The sequence below is a fragment of the Scomber japonicus genome, chromosome 9 (assembly GCF_027409825.1).
Source record: "Scomber japonicus isolate fScoJap1 chromosome 9, fScoJap1.pri, whole genome shotgun sequence".
Classification (NCBI taxonomy): Eukaryota; Metazoa; Chordata; class Actinopteri; order Scombriformes; family Scombridae; genus Scomber; species Scomber japonicus.
Genome location: NC_070586.1, coordinates 29,106,206 through 29,118,644, shown reverse-complemented (window position 1 = coordinate 29,118,644; position 12,439 = coordinate 29,106,206). Strand labels below are relative to the sequence as shown.

Genomic DNA, 12,439 nt, shown 5'->3' with positions numbered 1-12,439 from the left:
TTCCTCTCATTCATATGTCAAGGGGATATTTCTCAGGGTGGGCTATGTATAACATTAGATTGGTGTCAGCTGAATATAAACGATGCCTATTTATAAAAACGAGGCTGTTGCTGAGACAATGTTCTGGGCATGTCCAAAATACAGGCTCCAGACTTGTTGGTAATGTGCGTAAAGCTGTTAAAACCGCGTCTCTAGGGGTCCATCGCGATTACGGATAACATCGAATCGAAGGGGAATGTTGGATAGGGTTAAAGTCTGGAAATCACAGTGGGGTCAAGTTACACACACTCTCACGCACAGACACACACACATACACACAAATCAGGTTGGGTCTCGGGAACCTTTTAATACCCATCTCCGCCCCCGTTTGAAGCGTCAGAGCACCAGCTCTCCAGGGGCTCTCCAACACAGAGCCAGTCCACACGTTCCTCCAAACTTTACGCACGGATGTACTGCTGTGGAAGTCTTTTACACTGGATCTTTTGATGTGTTTCAGTTGAGGAGTGTTGTTTCAGACTTCTTTCTTGCCGTTAAACAGTCCCAGACGTGTTTGAGTTGCTTTGAAATCAAAACTTTTTAAAAAAACTTTTAATTTGAAGTTTTTTTGTTGTTTTGTTTTATATGTGATTCGCATCATTCCAGCAGACAGATGCAGCACATTTGAAAACAAAAATGACCGGTGTATTATTAAAGTGCCTAGTCTTGGCGCTCTGTATCAGCGCGCACAGGCTCTTGGCAGTCCCCCGGGTTGAGGAGGATGATGGATCCGGTGACAGCGCTTCGACCCTGGCCTTTGTGTTCGATGTTACCGGCTCCATGTACGACGACCTGAAACAGGTGATTGAGGGCGCCTCACGGATCCTAGAGAAGACCCTCAGTCGTAGGACCAGACCCATCAAAAACTTTGTTCTGGTGCCGTTTCATGACCCAGGTACTGTTTGATCATACTCACTTTGTTCTTGAAACAATAAGCTACGTGATAGACACATTTTTTTGACTCTGTTAGTTTAAAATGTTGAATGTTTATGCATATAAGTGCATATAATCATAATTATGGCGTTTAACACATCACTAGAATTTCCACTGACTATGTGGCTATACCTGTGCAACACAGCATCCTACAGGCTGCTGCTTCTTTTTTTTCCTTCTTTTCTTTCTTTCTTTCTTTTTTTGCATTACAAACTCCACATGACAACGCTGTGGGTTACATTGCCCCTGATATGATAGTGTTACCTGTTGCTGTCACTTAAACTTTTTACTGAAAGGAAAGGATCACTGAAACAAGTTGCAGCACAACCTGTTATAAATGTTATAGCCCATGGCTGCTCTATAAAGAGGTTCATGAATCACCACAAGAGCTCTAACTGATCTTAGACTACTCAAGCATACAGACACACTGTACAAGCTTTCAAAGTGAGGAGGTAGTGGGACAGGTATCTGTCGCCCCCTGCATCTGCCCCTCTGTATGGGAAAGTTGGAGCTTGAAAATAAGAGTGCTCTAATGGGGGAGGGTGTTTGAGCACTGATGAGAAGCATATGCTGTCTGCTTGTGTGTAATTACCCCAATCACCCCCTCCTCTCCCTCCCCACCCTCCCTCTACTCCATCCTACCCTCCGGAAAACCCTCAAAGTCCCTAGTTTAGCCAGCCAGGGGGGATGGTGTGCTTCACTAACACCACACATTTTGTCTGTGTTTAATGTACCCTGCCCTTGGGGACCTTGTAAACTTCCAAGATTGCAAAGAAGCTGTGATGGCTGACAAAGAGGCGTGACAGGGCTGTCAGTGTTTTACAGGCACTCATGAGGAGGAGACAAGGACTTGAAAGCCTCCACTGTTGGAAAGTAGATCGAGAATGAGTTAGAAATGTCATCAGCTCGACACATGTCTGCAAGATCTGTGTCATTAGTCTTACAAAGGTGCTTCGAAATTGTATAAGACAGTCTGAATAACAAACACAGACACACACAGAAGTCACAAGTCTCCACCCTACCTGATGCAGGTCTTTTCTATAATAACTACAATGAAAAGCTTGTGTTTATGACTAGCAATGTTTTATGGCAAAAACATTGTGTTCTCTGTCTTTTGTTTAATGTTTACTGTTCCATCGATTGGCCCCAGAAGGCATCCAAGTAAATGCCAGTCCCTGACAGGCTCTTATCCATCATGCTAGGGTCTGCTGGGGCTTGAGAGTGGAGGAAGTCGCCTGGTAGAACATGCTGACTACAGCTGCAGACAATGATTGTTCTGCCATTATTCAAACTTTGGCAATATTTCAAGGATTTGTGTAAAACAAAACCTGTGCACTATAATTATGTCAGTGCATGAATCTAGCCTCTGTTGCTGTGTGGTGTGTGATTTATATTCACGTCTAACGTAGGAGCTACATGGCATCACTCTGGTCCTGACAGATTAGGCTGTTGCTTGTTAGGAATTTTGTTACTATAGATGATTTTTCTCTTCACAGGTTTCAGAACTGCTGAGAGGGGACAACTAAATCCTTTGTTCTGATTTATTTGTTTTGTTTGAAGAAATATCCAAGTCAGACCTAAGCCCTTATTTGGATGTGATTAATATTCTCCTTTGTATAGCAAACAGTAATGCTCTTGTTCACTTTAAAAGTTTCTGTTGTGGCATCTTTGATGATATACATTTCTAACCTTGCAGATATTGGCCCTGTGTCCATCACCACTGACCCCAAAAAGTTCCAGCAGGATCTGCAAGAACTGTTTGTCCAGGTAGGATATAGAACATATGACTGAATTATACTATAGAATTTAGCTATGTAACTTCTAACTGACAGCAGCCATTATGACCACAAGAGACTTTATTTGATCATTGTGACTGCTGTAACATTATGTGACAATAGTACAATTAGAGGGGAATCATAAAGTAAGACAACTGAATCAGTCAAGTCAGTTACACAGCAACATTTACTTTAAGTTTGATAACATTAGCCACCATAAGCTGTCCCAGTGTATTGAATTCATACCTATAAGGTGTATTGCGAGTTGTTCATTATAAAATGAATGAAGTTTAAAGTAAGATATTTAGAGTTGAGTTCTTCCAGCAGTATTTGATGAGGCACATGTGTTATTCTGTCTCCCAGGGTGGGGGCGACTGCCCAGAGATGAGTATAGGAGCCATAAAGAAAGCCTTGGAGGTTTCCCTGCCGGGATCCTTCATCTATGTCTTTACCGATGCCAGGGCCAAAGACTACCGCCTCAAAAGAGATGTTCTCCAGCTGGTGCAGCTCCGTCAATCACAGGTGAAGTTCCAAAACACCATGAAGGGTTAAGGGGATGTCAAGATCACAGCTAGACTGATATACTGTATCTCAATGTTGGCTTTTTACTAAATGTTAAATACCAGTATCAGCCATTGCCTATATGATCATATGCAGAAGGTTCCTCCTCTATTATAGCTACATAAAGTATAAAAACATAATGTATTATTTTTAATTTATCATTCCTTTAAAGACCTTTGAAATTTGATATTGCTATTAAATACTGTAGGTGGTACTTTTAGAAATTGCTCAGCTAAGTTTCAGTACAAGTCACAGTAAATCCACAGTGTTTTTGAGTATCTCTCATTTATCTCATCGCATGATATAACAAGAGAAATACAATGGCATGCTGTGAAAGATCTACATTCCAGTGAAGTTCCCAATGCTCAGCTGAGCTAGGGGAAAGTTTCTTCAAAGTTGCTCAGTCTCAGCTTCTACATGACAATGAGCATTAGCGTCACTTTGGAGTCAACTGAAAGGGGGTCTTTAGAAAGCAAACACTGAACACTAGTAATCCTCTTAAGTCTCCTGCCCTCTTCATTCTCAGGTGGTATTTGTGTTGACTGGGGACTGTGGGGACCGCTCACAGCCTGGCTACAGAGCCTATGAGGAGATTGCTGCCACCTCCTCTGGGCAAATCTTTCACCTGGACAAGCAGCAGGTCAATGAGGTAAGAGCATGACAGTGGTGAATTGCAATTTAAATGTGATCATTGCAGTGACTGTTACTTTCCTCAAACCCTTGTATCACATTTTTATATGAATATGAAAAAAGTTAATATCTCAAAACAAGCAGGACCAAAAAAACAACAAACCATGTTTGACCCATTGATGTAATAATAGCAATTGCATCCAGAGTAGTCAAACGATTCCAAAGCTGATATTAAACTTCCTGGTCATATGATACGGACGAGTGACTCTTTTATATCGGAAGCAGCATGTAACAGAAACCCTGTCTGAGAAGCCAAAGACAGCGGGACTCACTTCCCAGGCAGACGTAAAAGAAGCCAGAGTTTCCTCTGGAAGAGACACTGGTATCCTGCATGTCAACACAGGAGATGGCTGGGCAGCATGGAGCTGGAGCCAACAGCTCTGTGCACTGGTGGCCCACTGAACCTCTGAACTCTAATGTGTTTGTGTGTGTGTGTGTTGGTCTGTTTCTTGTCAAGTCATGCGTGCATGTAGCTAAACTTACAATGCCTGTGTGTGGGGCAGCTTGGTTCATTATCACTCAATAATCTTGCCAGCTGTTTAAGGAGTGTTTGAATGTCGTTTTTGTGTTTCACTAGTAAGGGAATAGGAGACTAAATTTACTCCAGCCCTCACACCTCAACCCCAGATGGCTTTTGCTAAACTACTTTGTAGTATCTTGACATGTCCTTAGTGTACTGTTACATGTAAACATATGCATACTCAGGACTAATTTGTCTTGGATCCACATTGAATATATGTCAGTCCTTTTTAAGACCTGTGTGATTATAGCTCTTGGGTGGCATGCTTTTACCAAATTAATGCAAATCCTTTAATCCTTAAAAACCTCAGAAGTACTACAAATCTAACCAAAATATTCCCTCTTAATAGCAGTTTAATAAAGTGCAGCCAAATCAAATATACAGTCTTTTTGTGGTTTGAGGGGGGAGGGGTGGAGGGAAAACAGACTGCTTATTTTACTCTCTAATCCCAGGATATGATCTGTCATGGCCCTCCTTCCAACACAGCTGCCCAGTGGAGTTGGCTCCAAGTCTTAACACAACAGCTCATTGTCAGCTCTATGTATCACATTCTTTACACTCTTTAAAATTTGACTGGTTACAATCAGTGAGAGGATCTGCTAACAAGAGTGTGTACAAGAGAACCCCACTAATGTACTGCCGAACTTGGATCGTGATCTGTGCTCTTCATGGCGATGATGCCATTCTTAGTCATCAGTAGCCTGGAGCACTGATCAAACATGGGGGCTGTGATGCTTTAGCTTCCAGATAATTTCTGCTGTGATGTCAGCTTTCCGGGTTTAATAGAATCATTTAATTAAGATGTAGTTTTTCTGCACTGGATTTGGCCAGTTGTTGTGTGTTTTCACTCAGCGTTCCGTGCATACACTCTACTCAAGGTCCTTTTAAGAGTCATTTTTAAAATTGTCCTGATGGTTTTCTCAGATTTTATCATTAGATTCAGTAGTGGGCTGGTAACAGTTGTTAGGCACTTAAAATAAAACCAAGGTAACATTTATCTTTAGTTGTCTTCCTGAGTGAGATAAACCATGGGTCTGTCTACGGTAAAGCTGCTTCCCTCAAATACAGGTGGACTCAGCAGGTGTGTTTGAACTCCCACTAAGAAGGAGTAAGGGGTCCATCTGGGACTGATTCGCTCTAATAACCTTGATTTGTAACAGGACATCTTCCTGCAAATGTCAGCAGTTGTGGTGTTTAAACCTGGGCAAGGACTAAGCTGACCCCTGCCCACTGGGGGGTATGGAGTCATGCTGTTTTGCTTAAACCACAGCACAGGCACATATTTCTTTTGCTGCTCAGATCCTTATAAAGGGGAGCAGGTAATGTACCTGGATAAGTGAGAGGAATACAGTATCACCCCAGGCCTTAGCTAACCCTTCTTTGGCCCATCTGTCATGCTTCTATGAATAGCAGAGGGGGGTCCTTCTTGTAACAGCCCTGTAAGCCCGTTCTACTGAGACACACCGGATGATGTTTCACAGGACTTTAGATCCTCTGCATTCCCCGTGGTTGAAACAGGGAGTGGCTGCAGAGCTCAGCATGCTCCCTGAGACCCACCGTTGCCTCGACAGCAGTCGTCCCATCTCTCAATCCACTTCCTTTTATCTGAGGTCTGAGGCCAGACTAATGCCCACTCCTCTCTTCTCTCTTGCATAAGCAATAGCCACTATGCTGGGGCAGATGTAGGTCAACTCTTAGCAGTTTCCTGCTCGGCTGGTGATGGCTGCACATGTGGCAGACATTACAGCTGTTTCCAGTTGTAAAACGGCGAGAGGAACCAGCTGCTGTCAGCACCCAGTGGACCTGATAGACAAAAAGTGGAGGCCTGATAATTAAATTATCAAAGGCTTGCCTTGTTTCAGTTTTTTCTCATTTTTGTAAATGTCTTAAAATGTGTTGCTGCTGGCTCTGTCTCTAAGCACCCATTGAAGAATAGTTCTATGCGGCACATGCTCTTCCCTCCAATGAGCTTCACTATTGGTATACCCTACGAGGATCCGCCTTGGCGGCTGAGAAAGATCTTTGCACTCGCCACACAATTGGGAGTGGCAACCATGCAGAACCCTACCCCTATAACACCACAGTGCATTCAATGCTCATCTTCCTTTTCAACTCAGCCACCTTGAGAATGGATCACTTGCAAATGTTTCACCATCCGGTGTCGCTGAAGAAATTATGTTCACTAGCAAGTCCTGCATCTAATGTGCCTCAACCTATGCTGCCAGTGGATGAATCCTGTTTCTGCTGCCTGGGTTGGTGGTGCCAGGCTTAGGCTGACTCTTGCTCTGCGCAGACATCCAAAACATGATTGACTGGCTGGAGATGGCCCAGAAAGCACCACAGCAACTGGGCTTGCTTCTCCATTCCTAGTACCAGATTAGTTGACAGGTTCAGTGCCAACGAGAGCCCTGGCCTGATAGGAGGTTTTCCTGCCTCCTATCACTAACCTGACTGTGGTGGGGTTGTTGACAATCATTTTACAATAAAGGGCATTGCCTGTTTTGCACCTTTCTTTCTTCCTTATCAGGTCTCTTTTCCCAGGACTGCCGCTGGACCAAGGAGCGGCACTGCCGCACACTGGCCACAGTGCACCACAGAGAGAAATGTTTATAGACAGGTCAGCTGTTTGATGTTTTAGAGGTTTTCACCATGCAGCAGCACTGGCCACTATCGCCTCAGTTCCCAGCATTGATAGAGCACCATATTGCCCTGTGATTCTTTCAATTTTAGGACAGTGTCATGGCTGAACTCATCGCCCTTCCACTCACTACTGTGCACTGCAATTCTGCTGCCCCCTCTGTTCAGACGGCTTACTTCAGACCTCTCTCTCCATCCCCACCGAAAGGGCAGGCTTGGAGGAAGAAATAGCCACACTGTAACCATATCTGTGCTTCAGATGGGCTTCTTCTCCCTGTATTTGTTGGTGCCAAAGAAAACAAGTGTCATGAGACTGAACAGATTGTGCACAGACTGTTTTGCACGCTGATGGTCAGATAGCTTTTGAAAAGCATCCAGCTAGATGACTGGATGACCCCCATAGACCTGACCGATGTGTACTTTGATATCCTTATTCTGTCGCACCACAGGAAGAACCTATGCTTTGCGGTGGGAAAACGGATCTACCAATACTGCCATCTCCCATTCAGATACTCTCTGGCCTCATGCATATTTTACATCTTGACCATCATTGACTGTCACATCAACCTGTTGGAGGTCAGACCAACACTACAGGTGTGACCTATCTCAACAGACAAGGGTGCATCCGATCATTGCCCTTGCACAAGATGGTGGTGTCCATCTCGACTTAGGTGGATCGCCACATTTGCTCCCTGAATTCCTGCTATTTTCCAGGACCCACAATTATGTGGGGGTGAATAGGATGTCCAGAGGGGGTTCATTCAAGGAGTCATACAATGTGGGTGACCGGTGGACAAGCTGTTTGCGAATAGAGAGAATGCTCATTGACACCCAGTGCCCTCTCAGGATCTCTCTGAGAGCAACCAACACTCCCCACACTGGGGCTGGACACCTGATTTTGCCCTCCAGCATGCTTTATGTCTTCTTGTATCCTTAATGGCATTATTCAGGGTTGTCTCAGTGCAGGACATTTGTTTGACTGCCTTCAACCTTTGTGCAGTCATGTCTCAGGGATATGACTTCGGGTTTGGTGTCTCATACTGTGCTTGGTGCACTGTCGGGGGACCTTGTCTGGAGCAGACTGAGGTGCCTTGGTAAGTATCCAGCTTGTTGCTGGGTTCCTGCAGTCTGGTGTGTGGCCCTCAGGCAGGTGGTACTCAACCATTGGACTACTGCTATTATATTGTTATGGCTGGGTTAGGACTAGCGTTGGTTCAGGCCCAGTTGGGAGTATATCTTATCCCTAATGGCCTGTTAGAGGGCTACGCATATACTCATAGAACTGGATTTACATCCAAACAACTGCTGTTTTTCAGTTTGTGTCATTATAGGCACAGCTCAGCCATAATGCTTCTCCATACAAGGTCAAAACAAATAGTAGACAGCAGTTGCTTGTTAAATATTTGGAAGATGGAAGACATTTGGTCCATTGTGGCCACTGAAATGAGACTCTGTGAAATGTCAGTGGGTTTGCTGCTTCTGTTTTCATTTTAGAGAAAACTAAAAGAAAATCGTATTCTTAGTCAATAACATGATAATGATTATACCCAAAGGGTGAAGCACCTGTCTAAACTGAAATTATATATCATCAGAAAGTTCTCTGGAGAGCCACCAAGGGATATTATAGTCTAAGTGATGACTGCTTTTCCTATTAAATATAATCAAACTGTCCACTATTATTTCAGACTTTGGGTTATCTGTGCACTGAGTGGTGGAATGACTCATTTAAGACGTGAGCCTCCTCCTCTGGCTTCTTAAGATTAAACAGTTCAACAGAAAAGTGAGTAACAGCATCTCTGTCCATTACTGATCCTGCAGATGTGTCAGATTGATACTGTGTAATGCACAATTTAAGTGTATTTCTAAAACAAAGGCACATCCCCCACATCTGCCATTGCTTTCTATTCTGAAGAATAAGCTTATGATTCATGAAAGCTGTGTTGCAGGAGCAATACTGCTGTCTGACAGACTTCCACTGTAAGAGACACTCTTCTGGGAATACATGCTTGAGAGTGCAGAAAAACTGCATGTTATCAGTTTGGCAGTTGAGCTGTTTCACTTTTCCTTTGTTTAGGCAAAATCCCTCAGAGGAATACTTTTGCGATGAAAGAATAGTCCGAAGATAAAGAGCAGCCCGCTGCTTGGGCAAGGAAAGGCGGGGGGCAGGGGTGATAGTCATAGTCATGTCCTTCCTGTCCTCGTCCTGTCTTTCTAAGTTGAGAGGGTATCTGTGAGAGTTTATGTTTGATGATTCCCAGACTCATCCACCGGCGAACGTGTCTCCCCCAGCGTAAAATATTGCTCCTTTACAGTTCATTCATGGTGTTTTTTCTGCTCCTGCTAGGTTTTAAAGTGGGTAGAAGAGACAGTTCAGGCCCTGAACGTCCACCTGCTGTCGTCCAACCATGACAGTGCACAGGAAAACCAATGGGAAGTGCCCTTTGACCCCAGCCTTCGAGAGGTCACTGTGTCACTCAGTGGACCGGCACCACAAATTGAGCTCAGCGATCCCTTCGGTAGACAACAAATTAATTATGTTTTCTTTCTTTCATACAATACTGTCAGTCCCCCCCACACATGGGACAAGATGTATTTTACATTAGAAAGTTAATTCTTCATTTTACTTGTTTTAGGTCGTGTAGTTGGTGTGGAGCAGGGTCTTAAAGAGCTGTTGAACATTCCCAACTCTGCTCGTGTTGTCAACCTGAAATTTCCCAGACCCGGAGCATGGAAACTGAAGGTATTACTCTGTTGAATAATTCATAAACATCCATTTCTCATTATTCTATGGCAGAGGGCTCATACTTTTGCTTCTTTCCTGAAGGTGAGCTGCAGTGGACGCCATACTCTGAGGGTCACAGGAGTCAGCAATCTAGACTTCCGGGCTGGCTTTTCAAGTGTACCTGTTTTGGAGTTCAACCACACCAGGGAGAGGCCAATAAAAGGTGTTGTTCATGTCTCTGTCAGTGTCTCCAATGTCATTTGACTGAGACCATAAACAGCTGAGGACTTATGATGACGTTTTCTTTGTCTTTCAGGACTTCCAACCCATGTTTTGCTGAAATGCGCAGGCCTGAAGCCTCCAGGTCAGCTGAGTCATGTGGAGCTGATGTCTGGCTCAGGGCGCTCTTTGCGCACAATTCCAGTACCTCTGCCCTCTGATCTTGGCCAACAAGGGCTCTGGAGTCTCCCAGAGTTCCGCACTCCCTCTCAGAGCTTCTTCATCAAGGTTACTGGCAAAGACGAGGAGGGCTACCGCTTCCAGAGGCTGTCCAGTGTCTCGTACACCAACATCGTTCCAGGCAAGACAACCTCTTCCTCTCTGAAGTCACTCTGCCATGTCTCTCACACCTCATCAATCTCTCTCGTGACCTGTAACCTGTTTCCTCCCTTGTGTAGATCCCCCAGCTGTGAGCATGCCTGATGTGGTGAAGGGCTTCTACATGCAGCCCACTGCAATTGGCTGCTCAGTGGAGAGTGACATTCCCTACAGGCTAAGATTTACCAGAAGTGGGATTACGCTGGGAGAGGAAAAGTTATTTCAGTGAGTCTTTCCTCTGTGTGCACTCTGTAACATTTGGCTCTCTCTCCCTTAGATGCTGCAGTTTCATGCGCACATTACCTGTTGTAAAAAATACTAATTAGGTCACTCACTGCATGTTGTGCACTCTTAGCAGTGTACACGTCTGTAAAGCATTAGTGCTGGTTGATGCTTGCATTTTATTGTCTATCAGGAAACAGGTATACAGTCAATTTTAAGAACATTACATATTCGATTGTGTCATGTTGAAAAATTAACAAAGCGTCTATTCTTTCTTGGTGTTGACTCTCTGCTTTGAATTACATTCATGAAGTGAAGCTGACTTGTGGTGAAAACTATTCCCTGTGTGTGTGTGCCAGAGAGACGAATTGAATTTGATGTAAAATATGATCATGTTACTATTGTCATGCTCAGCACACTAACCAAGCATGTCTCTGTATCAGGAATTCTGCCAAAGCATCATGGGAGATTGCCCATACTTCAGCCGAGGATGAAGGCCTGTATGAATGCATAGCACAGAGCAGCGCGGGACAGGGACGTGCCTTAACCCAACTGACTATCAGAGGTTTGTCACACACACATAAAACACACGAGCACTCATGCTTCCTCAGTCATTGTGCCTACATGTATCACAGTCATGGCAAATCTTTGAAATTAGTTCCAGATATTATTTATCTCTGATTCAGGCTAAAACATCAACTTGCTACAAAGTATGATAGCATAAACATTTTTTATTAGAAGTAAACTATTTCTGCAATGTTTGTTCACTGCTGATAACACCAGTTTTTTTGTTGCGTCTCCACTAAAACAGAACCTCCTCCAGTTCTGAAGCCAGCAGTGAATGTGACTTCCTCAGTGGGAGGTACGGCTGTCCTGGCCTGTCAGGTGGAGGGTTCCATGCGCCACAACCTTACTTGGCATCGAGCGGGTCATACCATCCGGGCCCGCGCAGGGAGGGTGAAGCTGCTGCCCGACTCTTCCCTGCAGATCAGTGGGGTACGGACTCAGGATGCTGGAGAGTACCACTGTGTGGCCACTAACGCCAATGGAGACATCAGAATCACCGTGTGGCTACTGGTCCCAGGTACAGTAGGATGAAACCCTGCAGGTCATCTGCTTAAACACTTAACACACCAAGGCCTCATGGCTCCTCTCAGACCCCCGTCATCTGGTTTTCATCAGTGGCTTAACTTCCCCGCAGTCAGATTGAGCCACTTCCTCGTCAAAAAATGTTTTTCATAGGCATCATTTTTCATGTTGGTAGAAAATTGTGGTTTTTATTGTGAGCATGGCATGGTGTTTGTGATTAATTTCAAAAATAATATATGTGAAACTCCTCACGATGGTCCGCCAGTTGTAATGTCAACTACAATGTAGCCCACGTCATTGATGTTTACTGTTGTTAAACTTGTGAAAGGGAAGTCATAAATGACATCATGCAGCAGTGACAAAACACTGAGTCATCATCAGCCGCTTGCCTGTGCTTGACTCCAACTGTAGAGGCTCCGTCTGTGGTAGTTCACCCCCAGCGCCAGGCTTTCTCCCGAGGGGATGAGATCCGCCTCGTCTGCTCAGCGTCCGGCTCCCCCCCTCCCAAACTCTTCTGGAGCCATGGAAACATGTTCCTCACTAATCGGCCGAGGTAAGGGAACTCTCAGCCCACTCAACACCTCCGGCACAGAGGACTTGGAGAGTCATTACATTCCACTTTAACTACATGCGCAATTGCCACATCTTGTTTGCATC

The 12,439-nt window shown here is 44.5% G+C and overlaps 1 protein-coding gene across 1 annotated transcript in view; it reads left to right on the top strand.

The window, feature by feature from the left end:
• Positions 1-672: 672 nt before the first annotated feature.
• The window catches only part of hmcn2 (hemicentin 2), a 43,155-nt gene continuing 31,388 nt past the window's right edge, over positions 673-12,439 (top strand). Inside the window, exons 1-12 of the mRNA XM_053325931.1 lie at positions 673-931; positions 2,666-2,736; positions 3,108-3,266; positions 3,832-3,954; positions 9,497-9,668; positions 9,786-9,892; positions 9,977-10,097; positions 10,191-10,454; positions 10,552-10,696; positions 11,137-11,258; positions 11,505-11,777; positions 12,194-12,335. Of these exons, the coding sequence (XP_053181906.1) occupies positions 673-931; positions 2,666-2,736; positions 3,108-3,266; positions 3,832-3,954; positions 9,497-9,668; positions 9,786-9,892; positions 9,977-10,097; positions 10,191-10,454; positions 10,552-10,696; positions 11,137-11,258; positions 11,505-11,777; positions 12,194-12,335 (1,958 nt within the window). The remainder of the gene's footprint in view (positions 932-2,665; positions 2,737-3,107; positions 3,267-3,831; positions 3,955-9,496; positions 9,669-9,785; positions 9,893-9,976; positions 10,098-10,190; positions 10,455-10,551; positions 10,697-11,136; positions 11,259-11,504; positions 11,778-12,193; positions 12,336-12,439) is intronic.